We start from the raw sequence: 24,696 nt of genomic DNA on the forward strand, positions 1-24,696 counted from the left end.
TCTTTCTTTCTTTCTTTCTTTCTTTCTTTCTTTCTTTCTTTCTTTCTTTCTTTCTTTCTTTCTTTCTTTCTTTCTTTCTTTCTTTCTTTCCTTCTTCCTTTCCTAGTAACAACTCTATGAGATCTAAGAGAAAAGGGCAAGGGCTAGGCAAATGGGTTTAAGTGACTTGCCAAGGGTTACCCAGCTGGGAACTATCTGAGGCCAGATTTGAATCCAAGTCCTCCAGGCTTCAAACCTGGCATTCTATCCACTGTGCCACCTAGCTGCCCTCTTAGTAAGATTTCATTTTTATTGTTGTTCAGTCATTTCAGTCATGCCCTATACTTTGTAACCCCATTAGGGGTTTTCTTGGCAAATAAACTAGAATAGTTTGCCATTTCCTTCTCCAGCTCATTTTATGGGTAAAGAAACTGAGGCAGACAATATCTGAGCCTACATTTGAGCTCAGAAAGATGAGTCTTTCTGACTTCAAGACTATTACTTTTCACTACTTAGCTGCTGCCCTTGAGACATTTCATATTAATTCTCTTCAAGTACTCTGAGCTTAAGCCAAACCAGCCTGCTTGATCATTAAACTTGTTAATAGTCTCTCTTTCCTTAAATTCTCTTGTATTTCTTCCTTATCTGTGTGCCAGCTATATACCATCCCCTCATGGAGAAGATGAGCTCCTTGAGGGCAGGGACTGGTTTTTGTGTTATGTTTTATCCATTAAATAAGTGTTCGTTGTCTATATGAATGTATAAGGACATGGGATATTTCCTAGCTACTTGATTAAGTATTCTTCCCAACTGGGTGATTTTTCCTTTGCCATTTCTTTGGCCTTTAGTCACATAAATGAAACGACTTGGCCATTTATGAGCTTGAACTTGTTTCTCCTGAGTTGCTAACTAGCCTTTTAGGCATTTCACACACATTGCCAGGTTGGCATTTAGGTGGCACAGTAGACAGAGCTCTGGACCTGGAGTCAAGAAGTTTTTGTTCTTCAGTCTTTTCAATTGTATCCAACTCTCCGTGACCCTGTTTGGGGTTTTCTTGGCAAAGGTAATGGAGTGGTTTGCCATTTCCTTCTCCAGCTCATTTTATAAACGAGGAAACTGATTTAAACAGGGAAAAGTGACATAGATAGTAAGTGTCTGAAGCTGGATTTGAACTAGGGAAGTTGAGTCTTGCTGACTTCAGGCCCAGCACTCTATCCACCATTGCTGCCCAAGAGTCAAGAAAAACCTGAGTTAAAGCCTGGCCTCCCTAGAGACGGGAGGTCCTAGGTTCAAATCTGGCCTCAGACACTTCCTAGCTATGTGACTCTGGCCAAGTCACTTGACCCCCATTGCCTACCCTTACCACTCTTCTGCCTTGGAACCATTACTTAATACTGATTCTAAGATGGAAGGCAAGGGTTAAAGACAAAAACAAAAACAAAAAAACTTAGCCTCACACACTAACTAGCTGTGTAATCTCGGGCAAGTCACTTAACTTCTGTTTGTTTCGGTTTCCTCATCTGTAAAATGGGGATAGCAATAATACCTACATTGAATACAAAACACAATTTCAAGGATTTTTTTCAACTTGGTTTCATGGTCCTGGGTTCTGCTCTTTAATTAACTTTTGCTTTTTCTACCATGTGCCTTACCCCCTAAAATCTGAATCCATAAAATGTATTTTTGGGGTTCTGTAAAATTTTCCATAGAATTTTGGAGTAGCTAGGTGGTGCAATGGATAGAGGGTTGGGCTTAGAGTCAGGAAAACTTATCTTAACTTAGTTTAAATCTTGCCTCAGACACTTAATAGCTGTGTGACCCTAGATAACTCACTCAATCCTATTTGCCTCAGTTTCCTCATCAGTAAAAAAAAAAAAATGAGCTGGAGAAGGAAATGGTAAACTGCTTCGATATCTCTGCCAAGAAAATCCAAATTGGGGTCACAAAGAATTGGACAAGATTGAAAATGACTGAACAACAACAAAAAATGGCAACATATTAGAGTAGGTATTCTTAACTTGGGATAGATTTCAGGAGAGAATGTATAACTATTTGTATAGCACATTCTATGTGCCAGGCACTGTGTTAAAGAGTAGCTCTCATTAGAGCCTCATGACAACCTCGGGAAATAATCATTATTATTCTTATTTTACATTTAAGGAAATGAGGCAAACAGGTTAAGTGACTTGCCCAAGGTCACACAGCTACTAGGTATCTGAGACTAGATTCAAAGTCAGGTCTTCTCAACTCCAGGCGAAGCACTTTTAACTCCTGCACCACCTAATTGCCTCTAATTTCAGTAATACCATGAATTTAGAGGGGAGGAAAAAAAATTACATCTTTATGTTAACAAAGTCTTGGTTGCTTTTGTAATTCTCTGGCTTTTATTTATGCATTTAAAAACACTATCTGAGAAGGATTCCAGAAACTTCATGAGAATGCAAAGGAATTTGTGACATTAAAATAAAAGGATCATAACCCAATATTAGAAGAAAAATGAAACTTCTGAGTTTCCGTGAGTACTCTAGCATACTAAGAGAATCACAGCATTCTATTATTTCCTAATTGTTCCCCAGCTTGCAATAGTTCCCTGTTGCTGACCACAGCAAGTCCCACTTAGGGTTTTCTTCCAAAAAACCTCAGTAGGAGGCTGTATTTTTTTTTTTTTAGTGACTAAAGAATTTCATCCAATAGGTATCCAATAGAATCCCCTCCATAACATCTCTGAGAAGTGGTCCCTTGGCCTCTACCTGGAGACCTGAAACAAGAACCCACAATCTATCTATCCCAAGGCAGCTTATCCTATTCTGGCTAGCCTAAATCTACCCCAATGGAACTTCAACCCCATCAATCCTAGATCATCCTTCTGAGACCAAGTGGTCACGGGACCATAGATCTCGAGTGGGAAGAGTCGTCTCGTCCAATTATCCCATTTTATGGTTGGGGAATCTGAGGTCCAGGGTGGGAAAGAGACTTGTTCAAGGTCACAAAGCTAGTAAGCATAATTCTGGCTAGAGAGCCACCAGTGTGCTTTCCTCTATTCTACATGGTTTCTCTAAGCAGAATAATCTCCCTTTGGCAAAATAATGTTCCTTGTAGACAGTTATCATGGACTTACCCAATCCTCTCTTTTCCACTTTATTTCCAGTGATAAAGTCTCATTTGGTTCCATCTCTATTTCATTTATTTATTTATTTATTTTAAGCCATTGCCTTCTGTCTTGGAGTCAATGCTATGTATTGGCTCCGAGGCAGAAGAGCGGTAAGGGCTGGGCAATGGGGGTCAAGTGACTTGCCCAGGGTCACACAGCTGGGAAGTGTCTGAGGTCAGATTTGAACCCAGGACCTCCTGGCCCTAGGCCTGGCTCTCAATCCACTGAGCTACCCAGCTGCCCCCTCCATCTCTATTTCAGATTCCTCTCTTTTTCAAAGCCTGCCATGATTTGACCCCCCCCCCTTTTTTTCACTTCTCCAAAACATGTACTTTTTACTACAAATGAGCAAGTCTTTTCCCTGTCTTCTGCTGAGTCTGCTGATTGTTCTTCTGGTCTGGAATGCCTTCTGCACCCCTCTCTGCCTTCACAAAGTCTTCCCAAGCTCCATATCCCAATTTACCTTCTCAAAAAAGACCCTCTTTGGAGCAGCTGGGTAGCTAAGTAGATTGAGAGCCAGGCCTAGAGATGGGAGGTCCTAGGTTCAAATCTGGCCTCAGACACTTCACAGCTGTGTGACCCTGGGCAAGTCATTTAGCCCCCATTGCCTAGTCCTTACCACTCTTCTGCCTTGAAATCACCATATTGTATTGATTCTAAGGCAGAAGGTAAGGGTTAAAAAAAAAAGACCTTCAACTATTTCTACCCCAAACAACCACTTCTCTTTTATACCTCAACTCCATAAAGTTTAATTCATCTCTCTAATTGTCTCATCCCTCTAAAAATGCTGTAAGTTCCCTGAAGGCAGGGATGACTCTTCACGGCTCTCCTACAGCCCAACTTTTACCCTTTGTCCCTCTCAATCACCACACCAAAGTTGGAGTCTTTCCTGATCCTCCCAGATGCCAGTGCCTAGCCCTGACCTGAAAAGAATTCCTTGTGTTTACTTATATATTTGTATATTCCTGTTACATGCACTATATATAATGAATATATGCAACATGAATATATAAATACATACACATATATGTATATATGTATACATACATGCATTTTCCTATTCTATATGGTTTCTCTACACAGAATAAATCTCATCCCTTTGGCAAGTGATATTCCTTGTGGACGGTTATATAGACTTGTCCAATCCTCACACTCCATCTTCTTTTTTCCAGTCTAAGCATTTTTATCACCTGTTCTCTTGCTTTACATATATTCATGTTACCTCTCACAACAGAATGTAAGCTTCTTGAAGGCAAGTACTGCTTTTTTAAATTTACTTCTGTATGTACCTCTAGTTAAAGATTTTTAGAGATATAAGTTGGTTATGTGTACTAATTCATTGAGGAAACTAGGCATGTAAATCTGAGAGATTTCTACATGTTCATTTCCCAATGGAATCACAAGGGGGATTGTATAATTAGAAATTTGCTCCCCAGGAACTCTCTTTCCCAGCTTCCCAGTTCCTTCTCATGTTACATGTTAATGTAGGGAGGATATAAGTTTTGTGTAGCCCTGCCTCTCACTCTCTCTTTTCTCTTGATCTAGGCTGGGAGCTTGGGTGAGTACTAGGCAGGAGAATTTTTCTCACATGTCTTTCTTTGCTCAGGTTTTTACTTTTGTTCTTGTATTTTTCCCACTTCAAGTGATTACTAATAAATCTTATAAAATATAATCCTTTGAGTTATTGGATATTAATTTTAATCTTACACTTCTCAGTTGTCTTGTCCTTTGTCCTGGAAGAGGACCAATGACACCACAGGTGATATCCTGATTTGCACATGAATTGGATTTAAGTGAGGCAAAGTTGTATCAAATTGCCAGCCTCACTCTGTCTTCTAGACCTAAGAAGTCCACTGGCAGGACGAAAGTCAAGAAGTCTCAGACCTGACCTCAGACACTTCCTAGCTATGTGCCCCTGGGCAAGTTACTGAATTCTAGTTGCCTAGTCCTTACTGCTCTTCTGCCTTGGAACCAATACTTAGTATGGATCCTAAGAGTTAAATAAAAAAAAAAAAGTCAAGACAATTGGCAATGGCCTGGGATACAACTGATGACTTTGGCATCTTCAATGTCTGACCAAGCTCTAAAGGCTTCATAGCCTTCATGGTCATTAGAACAAATTGTTCTCAGACTGTGGTAGTGGTTTCACACCAGTGAAACCATTTCAGCAGGTGGGCTAAACCAAGTTGAGGGTAACCTGGAGGCTTCAAGTCCATGGGTGAATTAGAGGGATGTCTACCACAAGCATGGAAATATTTCCCCTTGCAGAATGGGAGTATTTTGTCTTAGTGTTCCTAGCATGGAGCACCATGCCATGTACTAAGTCAACCCTTTAATAATTGTTTATTGATTGGCTATTAACAGAGAATGGCCAAGGAATTGGGACTTTATGGGCTTTTGCCATCTTTGACAATACTAGAAAAGTTTCCTAAAATTGGGGCCAGGTAGAAACCTCATAGTCACCAACATTTTTCCAAGTTTCAATTGTTCGTACATCATGTACTGATTTCTAAAGATTCTAAATCAAGTATACCACTGTGTATATATAGCCTTCCCCCAGATCTGCCTTTATCCAGCTACAAAATCAAAACCTAATACTTTTAGGACAAAGACAACAGACATCAATTGAAGGTAAATTACAGCTGAATTTCTAGGGGATCACATTTTATAGCTAAACAAATACCAAGAGAATTAACTGAGATTTGTGTTGTTACAAGAAATGCCAGAGGAAGTGCAGTATAAAGGATTAGACAACCATTGTAACATTTTGCCAAAAAAAGAAAAAAAAAAGATTCATTTGACACTATCATAAGATTCAGGATTAAACAATCGTTCAAAAAAAATTCCCATTTGGATTTTTAGCCTTGAGCCTTGCTTTATGGAAATCTTTTGATAGGCTTTAAATAAGAAGACAATAAAATATCTTCTCTTGTCATTGGAGAAAATACTATTATTGTAACAACATAACTTACCATTAGTAACCTTCCCATTGTAGAGGAAGACCTCAAGGGATGGATTTATGGAAAAAGGAAAGGTGGGTATGGGTGGGTGGTTATCAATTGTTATCTACATCACTGGGCGAGAATATCCACTTGGATGAGATTGCAAATCCATCAATGTATCAAAGTAATAACTTTCAACCTCATGCCATAGAATTTTTTTTAACCAAATATATGATTTCACTGGCAGAGGGAATTCCAGGGAAGGAAATTCCCTCCTACAAATGCAGGCCTGCACCTGCTCTGGAACACATCACAGCAAGAGTTGCCTGGGGTATTAAGGGATTGTTACTTCCTCAGGGGTCACATAGCCTTGTTTGAGGCAGGAAGTGGGACTTCCAGGGGGGGTTGGTTATCCCTCACTTAGGAGGGCTTTCTATATATTATACCAAGTTGTTTCTCTACATATGTGATCATGAAAACAATGATTTTCCTCACAAAATATGTAAAGATCTTTGATTTGCTTTTTATTACTGTTAAGCTGCAATGCCAGGCAATGAACCTATTAATTATTTTGACAGATTCTATACTTCAATTCCAGGTAGGGCATTAGCCACAAACCTTTCTGGGCAGAGAGAAGAAAAAGAACCTTACTTTATTCTACCCTGCTTATTCTGTAATTTTCTCTCCCTAGCCACAGTTTAGAATTAATTAGCATTGCCAGCAACAAAGGAATGAGACTATTTTTTCAGTCATGTCTAATTCTTTGTGACCCTATTTGGGTTTTCTTGGCAAAGATACTGGAAGTTTGCTATTTTCTTCTCCAGCTCATTTGACTGGGGTTAGGGGAGAGGAAACTGAGGCAAACACAGTAAAGTGACTTGTTCAGGGTCATAAATTAGGAAGGGTCTGGGATCACATTTAAACTCAGGTCTTCCTGATTTCAGGTCTGGCACTCTATCCAATGAGACACCTTACCTAGAATGGGACTAAGCACACTTAAAAGTATAGTGGCAGGAGCAATTGGATTTAGATGACCAGAGTTTGAATGCCAGCTCTTCTGCTTATTAGTTGTATGATCTTGGGAGGACAACTTAATTAATAACTTAAAAAATAACTTAATCTTGGGAGGATAACTCTGGACCTGTTTCCTTACCTGTAAAATGAAGGAGTTGGCTTACATAAAGGGTTTCATACCTGGTGATCCATGAAATTATTATTTTTAAACCCTTGCTCTCTGCCTTAGAAACAACATAGAAAGGGAAGGGCTAGGCAATTGAGTTTAAGTCACAAAGCTAAGAAGTATCTGAGGTCAAATTTGAACCCAGGTCCTCTTTATTCTGGCTCTCATGCTCTATCCATTGTGCCACCTACCTGCCCCATGTATATATTTTTAAGTTGGATAGTTGTTTTTTTTTAATATAATTTTAATTTTATTTTTTAAAAATATTTTCCATGGTTAAATGATTCATGTTCTCTCCCTCCCCTCTTCCCTCTCCTCTCTTGGAGTTGACAAGCAATTCCACTGGGTTATACGTGTATTTGGATAGTTTATTTTATTTTATTTTTGCTTTAATGTATTTTAATATAATTGTTTTCTTTTGTAATCTTCATTATTTTATCTTATGTATTTAAAAACATTATTCTAAGGAGTCATAGACTTCACCACACTGCACACGAGATACATGACACAGAAAAGGTTAAAAATCCCAGGTAGTTGGTCTCTAAGGCCAATTTGAACACAAAATCCTAGAAATCCAATGTACTTTCCCCCTCTTATCAGGTAATAATGCATTTGCCAGTCATTTTATTTCTGTTTCTAATTTTTGTCTTTGTATCCTCTTGACCTTGCTCATAGATATGCATGTTTGAGTCAATTAAAAAAAAAAAAAAAGCACATACTGAGGCCTCCTGCCACATGCCAGGCACTGTCCTAGTGATACAAACACAAAAGGAAGTCGGACCCTGATCTCAAGGCTTTTACATTCTAATAGGGGAGACAGCACGTGTATATGTTTAGATACAGACATGATAGAAAGACCTATATGGCTAAAGACATAGATATAGGTACCAAATGTGCAACCTTATTGACTGACAACCAAAAAAAGAAGGTATTCCTCATCCAATTGCAGGCTCAAAATCAAAGAATTTCTGTGGTGTCAGAAGAGAGAACACATACCTCTGGTTCAGATTGTCCCTCTAGAGTTTCATATATAATGGAAAATAATAATAATTAAGGGGCAATTTGGTTATGTGATTTATTGGCTAAAAAATAGCAACAGTCAATGGACTCTTCAGTTAGTTCAAAGACTTCAAATACAGAGTAAAACAAAGCAAATCAATATACAAAAAATAAATCAAAAATGTCTAAAAGATCAATTAATTATAAGAAAAACAATTAACCAAGATATAATTTGGGATGTAAAATTAAGTAATTTAATTTCTAATTGGAGAAAAGTTTAGGGGCTTTCCAAGTCAGGAGGGAAAGGGAGCAGGTTTCAGCCTAGTTGAGCTGAATGAAATGAAATGAAAAGATGCTGATTAATTATATCCACTTTTGCATATGGAACAATAGATAGTTTGTATAATTTAGTTTTCCATGGATCTATTCCAATCTATTTTCCATGAATAACAGAAAAACAACAAAATGGAGGTGAATACACGTGTATCTATACAAGATGGAGTCAGTGCTGTCAAGTTAAACTCTGATTGGTTCTGATTCTCACATTAAACTAACTGCATTTTACACCTGATCTTTATTTTCTCTTAACACTGAGAATTTCTTTCTCATATTTTACATTATTTTTATATCAGGGTCCTGGATTATAAAAGCCCCAAATCCATTCCTATATATTAAGGAGAATTTTTGAGTCAGGTCTGAGACCTGGCTCCATCCAAGCTATAGATTTTTGCATTTTCTTTGTCCTGAGGAATGTGGGCCTTTCACAGACTCAGGATTACAAGAAAGTTCTATAATACTTTTCTGGAGTATGTGACCTGTCCACCTGTGGGGGTGGGGAAGGGGGGATAGGTTGATGGGCCACCTCTTAATTAGCTATCACCATTTAAAGATGTCTGTTTATTTATTAAACTGCCCAACCCAGCTCAGGTCATCCTTAGCCCTGAGAGAGCCATGGAGACCCATATCACTATATCAGTTATGATGTTGGCTTAACCAATAAATCTGATATAATTAATAAAATTATATTCTTACCCCCAAATCAGCATCTCAAGATAATTTTAATCATAAAACATATACCACAAATTTAATCAGTGATGTAATTATCAATGTGATTTCTTATTTAGATCTTAAAAACAGGGTTATACTAGCACCCTGAAAGAAACTAAGCCACATTAAATATCTTCCTCTACCCTGTGTCTCTTTTCACCATAAGAAGGGTATGATCCTCAAAAGCACCCTCAGCCTCCTGGATTGAAGAATTGGAAAGAATAGTAAAAGGCAGCGGTATCTCTGTCAAAAAAACAGCAATGAATGCCAATATCTCTCCTATAAAATACAGAGAGAGAAGGATGAAGGAAGGAAAGAAGGGAAGAAAAAAGAGAGAAAGGGAAAGAGGGAGAAAGAGAGAGTGAGTGAGAGCGAGAGAGAGAGAGAGAGAGAGCCAGAGAGAGCGAGGGAGAGAGAGAGAGAGAGAGAGAGAGAGAGAAATGAATACAAGGAAGTTTTGGGAAGAAGACATTAATTAGCATCTGAGAGGAATGATCAGAGTGACCAATACAAGAGAATCTTTGTACCATATATATGACTGTCTTAGATCTTGGTCCACCTCTGTTGTACCCAAAGCCACATTCTTTTTTCTGAGACATAGAGTCTAGAGCAGTAATGGCAAACCTTTTAGAGATGGAATGCTGGGTACCCCCCAAGTGTTGGGCATACCCTGCCACACTCCCTTACCCCATATAGGGGAGGAGGAAGCACTTCCATTGGGCTGCTGGGTGGAGGGGAGGGTGAAGTGAGGAATGTCCTCAGCCAGTTTAGAGAGGGAGGGGAATGACCAGAGCACTCTGCTCCCCTCCAGCTCTGCCACTGTGAGCTGCCCATCTTACTCCTGTGAACTCCCATTAGGCTGCTGGACAGAGGGGCATGGGGATGTGAAACAATGTCATCTGAACAGTGGAGAGGGGAGGGGAGCAGCTTTGTCTGAGTCACTCTCCCTTTCTAGTAATGCACTCTGTGGGGTGGAGGTGGGAGTGCCCACAGAGAGTGTTCTGTGAGCCATCTTTGGTACCTGTGCCATATATTTGCAATCACTGGTCTAGATTATACATAGATACTGATTTTCTATAGAATAAGGGTCCTAGAGTTAAGGAGCACAGGAAAGGATACTGGTCATTGACATCTATTAAAATGTATTAAACACCAGTATCTATTGCACTAAACACTGAAGATCCAAAGAGGTATTGGCTCTTGTACTTTAGGGATAACAGGACCAAAGATTTAGAGTGGGAACCTAGGGAATATTTAATCCAAATGCCTCATTTTACATATGAAGAAACTGATGCCAATAGGTTAAGTGACTTGTTCAAAGTCACAAGCAGAAGAGATGGGATTTGGCCTTTGGTGTTCTGCCTCCAAATCCAATATGCTTTCCCTGCACCATGTTGGCTCAAATTAAGTGAAGGGCTTTTAATATTGTCGAGAAATGAGGGTATGCATATAAAAAGAATTAACAAGTTGTAGGTAGTATTGGCCAAGTATCAAATGAATGCTGGTACAATCTCATTGCTACAAGAGTTTAGAGGTGAGATATAAGGTGAGTTTTGAAGTGAGGAATTTAGTTGATTTGAGAAAAGTAGGATCTTTCTCAAGAAGGGGAAAAGACATGAAGAAATGTGGAGAGGAAGGAATGTAAATGATACATTCAAAGTATAGTAACCTCTAGGTTGCCTGAAAAAGTTTTCCCTGAATATCCTGTGGTTAAGTATTGAGAAAAGATATTAGAGAGAGAGAGAGAGAGAGAGAGAGAGAGAGAGAGAGAGATTAAGAAAGAATGGGGGGGGCAGATTTTGGAGGGCCTTGAATGCCGGGCTGAGGCAACTGGATTTCCCCCCCTACTGAATAAATATATTTTTATAATGTTTTTGGAATAATTCTACGGGGCAAGAACCAGACTTAATATAAAACATCCATGAGCAATTTCTTTTTCAATTTCCACATACATTACCGGTCATATCTAGAATAATAGTTGCTCTCTCTTCCCACTGACTGCCACAGATTTCAATTCAAAACAGTTATTCTAATGTAAATGCCAATTGTCCCTTTTCTTTTATTCTCTTGGAAATTTTACATTATGACAAATCTCAGCCCTGGTTGACCTTGCTGAGTTCATGCCTGGAAGAACATGGAAGCTACACCAAAACTCTGCCACTTCCAACATTCTTAGCTTAGAATGAGACTGCAGATCCTGGGCTAACCAAGACAATTTTAATTACTTGTAAGGTGGATTTTGGAATTATCCCAAAATTAAACCATTTAAGGACCTTTTTTCATTTTTTAACCAGGCTTCATGATGCCCCAGAATCTTCTTAATTCTGGAAATTCATTTTAACCTTAGATTTCAATCTTGGAAGTACCTTCTGTCACTGTGGTCCCTCTCTCTGATTGGATGGCTCCTTCCAGTCTTTACTCCATAACTCCTCCAAGTTGAGTACTTTTATACTCCCTGAAATTCCCTACTCCAATTTTTTGGCTTCCTCAGTTTCTCTTATGAGTTGTCTTCCCACATTTGAATGTAAGCTCATTGAAAACAGGAACTCCTTCTTTTTTCATGTATTTGAATTCCCAGTGCACACCATACGCACACAATAAATATGTTGACTAACTGATTTCATCGAATCAGTACGTCCCATTGTTCACCAAATAAAAAGAAATTTGAAGAAAATAAAAGATTTGATAATGTATTGACTGTGTTTTTATCAAGCATTTTATTTAGACAGTGAACATGTTGGGCATCCTAGAACACTGGGTCAAATATTAAAAATAGCTAGAATTTTTATAGCATTTTAATGTTTTCAAAGCTTTTTTATATTCTATTTCTTTGTGATCCTTATACTCACCTTGTGAAGAATTATTATCCCCATTTTATAAATGAAGAAACCAAGCCTGAGCGGATAAGTGATTTAGCCTAGAGACACATAGGTAGCAAGTTTCTGAAAAAGGATTTGAAGGCAAGTCTTCTTGACACTAAGTCCAACCCTCCATTCATTGTACTATCTAATCACAAATCTAATAGGCATAAATGCAAAGTCTTATACTTGGTTTAAAAAACAACAACAATTTTACAAATTACTAGGTAGTGAAAAAAGAGTCATATAGCAGGATATCTGAAAAAAATCTGGAGGTTTTAGTTCCAAAGCACAGAACAAATTAACTGTATGATGTGGCAGCAAAATGAAAAAAAAAAATCCAAATCAGGTAATGTGATTTTAGGCTGGAGAAGCAAAGTCATAGGCCTGGGAGGTAACGGTTCACTATTTTGGTCAGATCACATATGGAGCACTGTGTTTATTTCTAGGCTAAATATATATATATATATATACATATATATATATATATGTATTATGTACACATATATTTTAAACTCATATATATATAAATACTCATATGTATACATAAAACACAGATATATATATATTTTTTAAACCCTTACCTTCTGTCTTGAAATAGATACCATGACAAACGAGAGATTAGGGTTAGGCAACTGAAGTTAAGTGACTTGTCCAGAATCACACTAGGTAGGACATAGTCCCCCCAGGTCTTCCCAACTCCAAGCCTGGCACTCTATCCACTATAGTCCCTAGGTGCCCCTAGGCACCATATTTCAGAAGGTTCATTGATAAACCATACTATATACAGAGAAAGATAATCAAGTGGGTACAGAATCCAAGTATCATGCCATAAAAGAAGTTGTCAAGTTAACTGCATTTATTAAGCATATAGTATATGCCCTCCTTGAAGGGAGAAATCATTGTGGAGAAGGGGTCCACCTTCCTTATTACTACCAGCAAAGGTTACAATCCAACTGCCACCAATGGGCAGGTAAGTGCAGGAATCCTGAGTGTGGCTGTACCCTCCAATCCATTGGTCCTCTCAACTATTCTTCATAGTCATTGCCCACGGGGACAACTCCTATGGAGAATGGGCTGATCACCCCACCAAAAGTCAACCAACTGCTGCTCCCAGGGCAGACAATCTAGCCCTAGCTGGAGAAGCAGGGGACCCTGACAAGGAAATGGGAGGAAGCATATGGGAGTCAAGTCTAACCATAACTACCACCCTCACTGACCACTACTTCCCCAGAGACCCTGATAACAGTCCAGGATAAACTCAAGAGCCTTGGGACGGTCATGCTTTCAGCCTGGGGCTCTCAGCCATTGTGCTTTTGGGGATGTAGCCTGGCCCTTGGTCCTACAAATGCTCTAGTCAAATATAATGAAAACTGAGAAAAAAAAGAATGTTCTCGTCTCCAAGGTCCTTGGCACCGTCAAATATTTCAACATCAGAAACAGATGTGATTTTTATCAGTTAAAGTAACTTTAAAAATTTTTTGCTCCTATACCCTGAATAGAACTTCGGACCTTTCCATTTGACTTGTAGCTGAAGAGTTCCTTGAGAGAAGGGATTGTTTTACTTTTCTAATTGTATCTCTAATGCTTGGCATAGTGCTTTGTATACAATAAATACTTAATAAATGCTTCCTTCATTCATTTATTCATGTGTTAAGCCCTGTAAATATTAAGAAAGGCAAACTTCCCCTCCTCCCTCCTCCTATCCTCCAAAAGAAACAGTGACTGCTTAAAAGGAGTTCACAGTCTAATAATAGAGGAGAAAATATGTAACCAACTCTGTACAAACAAGATAAATATGGGATAAATTGTAGATTATCTCAGAGGGGAAACAAAGACTCAAGAGGGCTGCAAAAGGCTTTTTTTGTAGAAGGTGGGACTGAGCTGAGCCATGAAGGAAGACCAGAAAGCTTAGAGGAGGAAGTGAGCAGGGGGAGAGTACCAGGCAAGGAAGACCACTAATGAAAATGGTCAGATTTGGGGGATGCAGTGTCTTTTTAATTAATTTTAAAAAAATGCTTACCTTTCATCTTGGAATCAATACCAAATATCGACTCTAAGATAGAAGAGGGGTAAGGGCTAGACATTACAGGTAAGAGATTTGCCCTAGATCACACAGCTAGGAAGTGACTGAAGCCAGATTTGAACCCCACGTCCTTCTAACTCTAGGCTTGGTTCTCTATCCAATGTGCCACCTGGCTGCCTCTAATGGAATGTCTTGTTCCAGAAATAGCAAGGATTGTGCAGTATGGGGAAGGGGTTAGGGCATAAGAAGCCTATAAAGGTAGGAAGATGGCAGATTATGATGTGCTTTGAATACCACAGGATTTTATATTCGGTCCTAGAGATAATAAGGAGCTATTGGACTAAATGGGGAGATTACATAGGAAAGGCAATGGAGCATGGATGGGAGTGGGGAGAGAGTAGGCAGGAAGACCAAGCAGCGGGCTATTGCAGTAGTCCAGGGTGGGATGGAGTGTCTCTCCCTAAGGATAGTGGGAGTGTTAGGAGAGAGAAAAAAAAGGCACCATCAAAGCCAGAAAAAGGGAACTTGCCAACTGATTGGAAGCTGGGAGTGGGAAGGAGTACAGAGTTGAAGATGACACCTACGTTATAAAGCTAGGTGAAGAAAGTTCTTAGTTAGAAAGACTTAAGGGAACCAAGATACAGATGGAATTTGACATGGATGTATTCCACTTGACTGGAGGGAGCAAAATTTGAGTCAATGTGTGGAAATTACAAGAAAGTGTTTTTTGGTTCAAATTAAAGAACAAAAAAACCTTCCTCATTACCAGAGTTATTCAAAGTGGAATGGCCAGAGATAGAGGAGATGGAAGGCAGTTCAGTGGTGCATGAATAGAGTGCCAGGCCTGGAGCCAGGAAGACTTGAGTTAATGGGCATATTGTAGAGAGGATTCTTGTTCAGGGACAGGTTAGACTACATGATCACCAAGGCCCCTTCCTAGTCTAAGACTTGATAATCCCATAACTCTGGCATCTGATAGCCTTAAAACCCTGCTCTCATCCAGATCAGGTGAGAAATGAGAAAAGCCTAAGATGGTGAAGTTCTAATATAATAATTTCTTTTGATTATGACTGTTCTATAACCAACCCTTCCATTGCCTTTCCATTCTTTGGAAGCTGATGGGAAATTGGGGTGATGCCAGTCCATTCTGTTCTCATTGACCAGGAACTTTGGAACTAAGTACTCAGTCAGAGCCAGAATGAACAAAGAACAATGGGGAAAAACACTTCTCACAGATTACTGTTTTCTAATGTCATTTCCAAGTGAGGTCAGGCAGCTCCTTCTCAGATGACATGATTTAGTGTCTCTAGGAACCTAAGAGGCTGTATTGGTGACCTTGCTATTCCCTTTTAGAGCCTATTACAGGGTGAGTGACAGCAAGGTCAGGCTATCCTGAAAAGCCCATTGTTCTTTGGAAAAGAAGATCAGGTCCAAAAGATAGTGACCAGACTTGGGAACAACTCTGAAGACTCAAACCTTTGATCTGAAGAGCAGGGTTAACGCCTGCCAGATTGACTCCAAAGTACATTTTATTGCTTGTATAGCAAGAAACCTGAGGGTTTCTGTATTAATACAAAATGGTGGGAAGAGCACTGGGTTTGGAATCAAAGGCCCAGATTTCAAATCTTATGTCAGCTACTACCTATGTGACACTAGATGAAACACTTTACCTCTCTTGGCCTCAGTTTCCTTGTTTACGAAATGAGAAAATCAGACTAGATGGCATCTAAAGTCCTTTGAAGCTCTAAATCCATGAACCTATGCCTCTCACACTGAGAGACCAGAAAATATTGTTTGTGTTGCCCAGTTGTCTCTTTGCGACCCCATTTGGGGCTTTCTTGGCCAAGTCTTTGGAGTGGTTTGCCATTTCCTTCTCCAGCTCGCTTTACAGAGAGGAAATTGAGGCAAACAGGATTAATTGGCTTTCCCAGAGTCACACAGAGAGTAAGTGGCTGAGGCCAGATTTGAACTTAGTAAGATGAATCTTCCTGATTCTAGGCCAGACACTCTACCCATTGTGCCACCTAGCTACAGATAATAGTAAGAATGATGGTAGAGAGGCAGTGTGTCTAGTGGACAGAGTGCTGGGTTTGGAGTCAAAAAGATATAGTTCAGATATGCTTCTGGAATTACTTGTGTTATGATAAAATTCTCTGGAGACTATATGTTCATTTATAATTATTAGTAAGAGAGAGCAAGAGAGAGAATCGATCATCTGGCCACCCTAACTTGAAAAAAAACAAACAAACAACAAAAAACTTCCATGATGCCCTGGTTGAGTTCCAAGGTTCCCCACTTCCCCAGCTCTAGCTCCCTGCCTCACGGCTCCCAGCATTGTCTGCCACACATTAATTGCTCCAGAGAAAAGCAAAAGGGTGCACTCAGGTCCAGGTAGAGAGAGAGAGACAGTTTTGCCCCTCTTCCTGGGAGTCTCTGATTGGATAGGCTGCAGCCCAGGTTCTCAGTCTTAACTGGGACTTCCTCCAGCCCCTTCCATAAGTCAGGACTCCAGGTATCCTCAGCACTTTAGCCTCACTTGACTTGCTGGTGTCCTGTCTAAGGAGGTGGAATCTGATGGAATAAAGGGGTACACCTTATATTAAATTCACTCACTAATTGTATGACTCTGGTTAAGTCATTTAACCTATATTCTAGTATATATTGTGTCAGTTTCATTTAAAGTTTGGATTAATTTTGCTGACCTGCCTTTTCTCTCTTCTTAAAGTTCTTTGCGACAAGGGATAGCAATTTGTATTGATAGAGGGAGTTTCCACAACTTAAGTTCCCCAGCACTGACTATTATTCTCATAATTATAGTATATAGATGCAAAATCTGTAATTTATTTCTTTTGATTCTGATAACAATTCTGTTTTGCAGGTGAGGAAATAGCCTCAGAGAGATCAAGTGACTTGTCCCTTGTTATGAAGCAAGATGATATCAGAAATGATGTGAAAATATGTCCTAAAGACAGCTCTAATATAAGCTCAATAGTCTTCAGAACCATGTACTTCAGTCTACTCTCAATAAATTTACAAATTTCAAATGGATCTTTTTTGTTGTTTTTGGTTGTTTTTTTAAACCCTTACCTTCCATCTTGGAATCAATACCATGTATTGGTTCCAAGGCAGAAGAATGTTAAGGGCTAGGCAATAGGAGTTAAATGACTTGCCCAGGGTCACACAGCTGGGAAGTGTCTGAGGCCAGATTTGAATCTAGGACCTCCCATTTCTAGGCCTGGCTCTCAATCCACTGAGCTACCCAGCTGCCCCCTCTTTTTCGTTTTCTTACCACCTTCATTTTCAAATCCATCCCTCCCTTCACCTGCTTCAGAGACCCAGAGACCTATCCCTCAACAAAAAGAATAAAAAAAAGAGGAAAGCAATTCAGCAAAATTAACCCAAACTTTAAATGAATCTGACACCTTATATCCTATAACTGTTCCACCCCCATAATCTCCCACCTCCACAAAGAAGGGTGAGAGGTGCATTTTCTCATCTCTTCCATTAGACTAGGCTTGATCATTATAATTAAAAAGCATTTTGAGTTGGCTGTGGGTGTGTGTGCATGTGCACACACATGTGTTTTGTTTTGTTTTTTCCCCATTTACATTCTGGTAGAAATTCTGTCTGTTGTTTTCTTATCACAAATCTGGTTTGACTTTTCCTGGCTTTCTCTGGCACAAACTGATATCAACTGAAGTCCTTTAGACAGCTCTCAATCATCATAGGCAATATTCACCTGGTTCACCATAATTCACAGATAATTTCCAAGTCTAATAATAACCAATGTTTTTAGCCTCTCTCTGTCTACTCAACAAGCACTGTACTGGCTCCATTTGGATCCTTCATCTTCTCTTCTTCACCCTTACCCACAGTGTTGTTTTAGCAGAGGTGTAAACCACCTGAACATCTCAAAGGCAAACAGTAAGGGTTGTTCAGTCATGTCTGACTCTTCCTGACTCTAATTTGGAATTTTCTTGGCAAACATATTGGAGTGGCTTGCTATTTCCTTCTCCAGCTCATTGTATAGATGAGGGAATTGAAGCAAACAGCGTTAAGTGACTTAGTCAGGATCATGCAGCTAGGAATTATCTGAGGTTGGATTTGAACTCAGGAAGATGAGTCTTTCTGATTCCAAGCCCTTTGTCCAAAGCTCCCCCTAGCTGTCCCCAAGAAGGAAATAGGAAAAGCCTTTAAAAGTAGGGATTGGAGTATGCTTGTCTGTTTGTTCTGTCTTTGTATTCTCAGAACTTAATATAGTGCTTGACGTACAGTAGATAGTCAATAAATTATTTTTGAAATTCACTGAATGGAAATATAGTCCTGTTCGGTTCAGGATCTGGGACCCTTTGAATGTGAGTCTGAAAATGATGCTATAAAGATGGTGCTGATGATGGTGGTCATTGTGTGTACTGGAGACTTGGAGAATCCCCATACAGGGAGATTATTCTAGGGATAATTGAGAGTTTACTATATGGAAATAGACTTTAGAAGCTGCAAAAAGCCAAGATGGGCTTGGGGACATGAGTGCCCCAGGGATGTGAAGCAACACAATATCTTCCATACCTTTTCCGCAAGCCAGCCTAGATGTCTGATCTCTCGGCTCCCAGGGATGCCACTTTTCCCCAGCTGCTCTTTGATCTCTGCGATGACCCTCACAAGCAGGTCGCTAACATTGCCATGGATGGCATTGAACCACGCCTGGGCTGTGGCCGAGTCTTTGCTCCGAAGGATGACAGTGTGCTTAGCATCAGGTGAATGGATTTCAAGATGTCTGGAGAAGTGAAGAGGAAAATATTAGGACATTTCTAGGCAATTCCAATTCCCAGAAACCTCAAGGCTTTCTATCTTGACCATGCAGGTTTGAGCTTGCTATTTTTTTTTCCTTTTCAAACCCTTACCTTCTGTCCTAGAATGAGCACTGTGAATTGGTTCCAAGGCAGAAGAGTGGTAAGGGCAAGGCAATGGGGGGTCAAGTGACTTTACCTACAGATACATAGTCAGAGAGTGTCTGAATCTAGATTTGAACCCAGGACCTCCTGTCTCTAGCCTAGCTTTCAATACACTGAGCCACCTACCTGTCCCCTCCCCCAATTCTCTTTTCTAATTTTATCAACTATTCGGTTTCCTTACCTTAATAATTAAAGCTTTGCTTTACCATTTTTTTTTGGACATGCGCATAGTTCTTTGAGAGCAATAGCCCCAAACTAAAAATAGTTGGATTTTCCAACACTTATTTCAATGAAATAAACATATTTAAAGTGCCATCTACATAGGATTATTGTTGTGTTTAACTCTTTGTGACCCCATTTGGGTTTTCTTGGTAAAGATACTGGAATGGTTTGCCATTTCCTTCTCCAGCTCATTTTATAGATGAAGAAACTGAGACAAACAAGGTTAAATGACTTGCCCAGGGTCCATAGCTAAGACCAGGTTTATAACCCAGGTCTTCCTAACCCCAGGTCCAATGCTCTATCCACTGAGCAACCTAGTTGCCCTTTTCCAAAACTGATTTCAATTCTATAAGCATTTTATAAAAAAAGAACCTGGTATATGGGGAGCACCATGCTAAGTGGTGATACAAATACCAACACAAAATAGTCCCTACCCTCTCAAGTTTCCTGGCTCGTTACCTCCACGTTATCAAGATTTGTAACTGGTTGTTCAAAATTCTTGTCCAAAATAAGGAGTTTTAAGTTTATACTGAGAGTACCACAGTTGCTGACAAGGAATAAGAGACTGAACTATATGAGCACAAGTTCAATCCCACTGCTCAGCCAGTGATAATCAATGACGCTATTTTAGGATCAAAGGAAAGCCTCTCTGCCCATCTTTGTTGGCTGGGAAATCCATGGAACTTTATCTAGCTTTTGATCATTTGCCAAGTGTTGTTGAAGTCAGTATTTGGGGTTAGGAAGGGGCTAAGAGTAGAAAAAATATGCAGGGATGTTGCTCTACTTGAACTCAAGTGGTAAAATTCCCCATGAGATCTCAAAGCTCTTTGAAGAAAGGTTGAGGTTAAGGGGTGGAGAGAGTGGCAAACCAGCAAAGGGATGGCTTCCCAGGTAGGTACTTCTAAAGTGTGTGCAAACATTTACAACAATAGGTCATTCATTCATTCATTCATCTAATATTGATCAAACTTGTATTCTATGTTAACAATAATAGTAGCTGACATTTATATAGTGCTTTAAAGTTTGCAAAGTGCTTTACATACATTATCTCATCTGATTTCCCCAAAAGACTTGTGAGGGTGCCATGTTTCATGACCTTCTCTATCAAGGAGCTCAAAATATAGTGTCGGTGTGTCAGGAGGTGGAGGTTAAGGCAGTCCAGGTTGAGAGAGGGGAAGACATTTAGCCCTGCCCCTTTCAGTAGGCACACTCATATAGAATCGTAGAATTTTAGAATTGGAAGGTACTTATGAGATCGTCTAGTCCAATTTTCCTCCAAATAAGGAGGAATCCCTTCGACAGCAACAGAGACAGGTGGCCATCTGATCTCTTCAGAGGTTTGATTCAGGAATGTTGTCTGCAATTGTGCCAAACAAATTCTTCTTTGCTAGGGTTTTATTTTGTTTTTGAAATTTTCCTACTCAAGCTCTAAAATTTGCATCTAAGCTAAAATGGATTAAGTGGCTATTATGGTGGGAAGGGGGTAGCTACAGGTGAGTGTGGGGGAGAGGAATTAAATCATAATATTACTAATAACTAGCATTTCTAAGATACTTTGAGGTTACGAAGCTATTATCTAATTTGATCCTCATAGCAACCCCAGGACAGTGTTATTATGATCTCCATTTTTTTTATTTTCCCCAGTAATGTTTTATTGTACTTTTTTTCCCAGTTACATGTAGAAATAATGTTTAACATTTGTTTTCTGACAGTTTGCAATCCAAATTCGCTCCCTCCCTCCTCTCTTGTCCTCCCTCTCTGAGATAGCAAGGAATCTGATAGAGATTTATGCATGGGCTATCTATCATGAAATACAAATTTCCATATTAGCCATGTGAAACAAGACACAAATCACACATACAAGAAAAAACTCATGAAGGAGATAAAGTAAAAAACCGTATGCTTTGATCTGCATTTAGGCTCCATCAGTTCCTTCTATGGCAGTAAGTAGCATTTTTCATCATTAGAGTTGTCTTGGATCCTTGCATTACTGATGACAAAGTCATTTACAGTTTATCATTGTACAATATTGTTGTTATGGTGTAGAATGTTCTCTCGTTTCTGCTTATTTCACTTTGCATCAGTTCATAGAAGTTTTTTCAGGTTTTTCTGAAATCATTCTGTTGGTCATTTCTTATGGTGCAATAGTATTACATTAAAATCATATACTGCAACTTGTTCAGACATTCCCCAAGTGATGGATATCCATTCATCCTTTGCGACCACAAAAAGAGCTGTTATAAATATTTTTGTACAAATAGGTCTTTCCCCGCTTTCTTGGATCTCTTTGGGATATAGATCTAGTAGTAGTATTATTGCATCAGAGTATGCAGTTTTATAGCCCTTTGGGCATGATTCCAAATTGTCCAGACTGATTGTAGTCTGATTCCCATTTTGCAGATGAAGAAACTGAGGCTGAGATTGAGTGTCACACTGTGAGTCGGGGCCTCATAATGTGGCAGGATTTGAACTCGTCTTCCTAACTGTAACCTCAGGGCTCTCTCCACTGTGACTACCCAATTGCACTGTGTTTCTTGAGCATTTATTTACTAAACCCCCTTTCCCCACAAGGGGAGATGCTATATAGAAGGGCTAAATTTAAAACAGAACAGTGAGGAAATTATCTGTTCTGGCATTTCTGAATTTGTTTTAAATAACAAGGGCACTACTGGTTAAGAGATGGGGCGATGGAGACAACAGAGGGATAAAGAGCGGCATGGACAAATAGGGAGGAAGCAAGAAGCTATAAGGAGGCTATTTTCCTAAAGGATTTGATAATAAACAAAAAGATGTGGCATGCTGCAAGAGAGGGGAAGAAGGATCTCTCTTAACTCTCTCCTATGAAAAACATAATTCTTTCATGTCAGAGATTATCTCGTCTATGATTCTATCTTCAAGGATGGAGATCCTTGAAAATAGCTGACATTTATCTGGTCTAGTGGGTCAGTTATGTGGAACAATAGATAGAGCACAAGTCCTAGAGTAGGGAAGATCTGAGCTCAAATCTATCCTCAGACATTAACTGTGTGATCCTAGGCAAGTCACTTGAACCCATTTGCTTCAGTTTCCTCATCTGTAAAATGAGCTGGAGAAGGAAACTGCAAATCATTCCAATATCTTCTCTGAGAAAACCCCTCAAAAGGTTGCATAGAGTTGGACATAATCGAAAGTGACTGAACAATGTGAGAATTTATTTTTTCATATATTGTATTAATTCCTATACATTAGGGAGAATTGCTGTGTTTTCCTGCATCTGAGATCTGGATCAAAGATACCATTTAGTCTGCTATTTTTTGCATTTTCTTTGTCTTTGGAAATCCTAAAGAATGTCTTCTTTTTAATCAGAATTTGGTTAATAAATGAGAGGGAGGAGGGTTTTCCTGTGTAAGTGTAAAACTTCACTTGTCAGTTTGGGGAATGGCTGCAGGTTTGCTAGACCACCTCTTAATTAGTTATCACCGATTAAAAATATATCGGCATGCTCAAGGAAGGGGCTGAATAATGAGCTCCTAAAAATCTATTTATTAGATTGCCTGACCCAGCTTGGATCATCCCTGGTCCCCAAGAGAGCCACGGAGACCTATATCACTTTGTTGATTATGATGCTGGCCTAACCAATAGTGCTGATAAAATCAATAAATAAATATTCTTACCCCCAAATCAGTCTCTTCAGATAATTTTAATCCTAACAACAACAGAGCAGGTTTGCAAAGCACTTTAAATACATGGTCTTGGTGAAGCAGATAGATACTGAAGGTATATTATTAATCCCATTTTATAGATGAGGAACCTGAGGGACAATGAGGTTAAGTGACTTATCCAGGGTCATGCAGCTATTACATACTTAAGACCAGATTTAAACTTATATCTTCCTGATATGAAGTCCAAGCCCCTCTAGTCTTTGTTCCACTTAACTGCCCTTAATGATAACATATGTTATCAAATATTAAATATTAAAGCAAATATTAAAGTTTTGGTTCTTTTGCTTCATCATTCTAAAGTCCCCAGTTTGACCTTCAAATTCCTAGTTTACATTCTCCTGAGAGTTTTTCCTTTGTTTTTCTCTTGTGTCTTTTCTTCTTTTCTGCCAAGAACACTTCCCTGATGAGCTAGAGAATAAAGAGGCCATTCTCTAGCCCTTTTATTTTTTCCCCTAGCATGGAGAGAAATTTATTCTTAATGCATGGATATTTGTTGTTTGCTTGTGGCAGAAGAATAAACATGGCACAGTCTCTGCAGGTCACTGGCACAGTTCCTTCATCCTCCAAACTGGCTAAAATTGGGAGATCCACTGTTATTGATGGCTCCCCTAGCTATTCCTACTGCTAATTAACTGGTTGCTTGCTATGCCCCTTGGGGCAGTCCAGTATCATATCCAAACAAAAAGGACTGCAAGTTCTTGGTCATCATACCAGAGAATTTACAGTTGGAAAGGGATGTCCGAGATAATAGAGTTCAACATTTTTGTTACAGAGAGGGGAAATAAGGTCCAAAGAGGCTCTTAGGTTCATAGACTTAGATCTAAGAGAGAACTCTGATGTCATTGGGTCCAGTCTTCTCATTTTAGAAATAAAGAAACTGAGGTCCAGAGGAAAGTAAAAGGATTTACCCAAGGTCACACAGATAAAGTAGGAGAGCCAGCATTTGATTTCAGAGCCCCTGAGTCCAAAGTCAGTCCCCCTTCCACTGTTCCATGCTGCCCCTCCAAAGTGGCTTCGTCTTTGGCATAACACAGTTAAGTTTAGATCTGTACCTTTTTCCCAGTCCAAATCCAGAATATTTTCTACCAGACTCTGCTGCCTTCACCTAAGAAATGTTTCTTAAATTAATTCAAAAAAATTGACTCCCTAGGCTCTAAGTTTATAAAGCCTGTTAGATTGCTCATGAAAGAATATAAAAAATAGATTTCCTAATATGATGCCAAGAAATGTTTCAACTAAAGAAAAGACAAGTTTCCTGATTATTAAGTTTTGTTAATAAGACACTGCAGTGAGGACTGGCCTTGGATTCAGAAAGACCTCTAACACAAATTAGCTAGATAACCACAGGAAAGTCAATTGATGTCTTGATGCGCCAGCCAAATTTCAAAAAAAATTATCAATGTGCACGCATCGGGGAGTTTCCACCCAGAGAGTCCCCTCTGCTTTTGAAATCATAGGTTCTAACTTAAATTTGTTAAACACCAAAAAAGATTATTGCCTGTTGAATATTGAAATTGATTGCCAAATTTTCATTAGGAAGAGTAGCTCAAAACCTGTTGGCATGAGTCTCTCTCTCTCTCTCTGTCTCTCTCTCTGTCTCTCTCTCTCTCTGTCTCTCTCTCTCTCTCTGTCTCTCTCT

At 39.3% G+C, this 24,696-nt stretch overlaps 1 protein-coding gene across 1 annotated transcript in view; it reads right to left on the minus strand.

Moving 5' to 3' along the window:
• The window catches only part of SNTB1 (syntrophin beta 1), a 328,941-nt gene that overhangs the window by 104,487 nt on the left and 199,758 nt on the right, over window positions 1–24,696 (minus strand). Inside the window, exons 3-4 of the mRNA XM_044684211.1 lie at window positions 18,749–18,956; window positions 2,188–2,194 (exon numbers count right to left, since the gene is read on the minus strand). Of these exons, the coding sequence (XP_044540146.1) occupies window positions 2,188–2,194; window positions 18,749–18,956 (215 nt within the window). The remainder of the gene's footprint in view (window positions 1–2,187; window positions 2,195–18,748; window positions 18,957–24,696) is intronic.

Source organism: Gracilinanus agilis, chromosome 1, assembly GCF_016433145.1.
Source record: "Gracilinanus agilis isolate LMUSP501 chromosome 1, AgileGrace, whole genome shotgun sequence".
NCBI lineage: Eukaryota > Metazoa > Chordata > Mammalia > Didelphimorphia > Didelphidae > Gracilinanus > Gracilinanus agilis.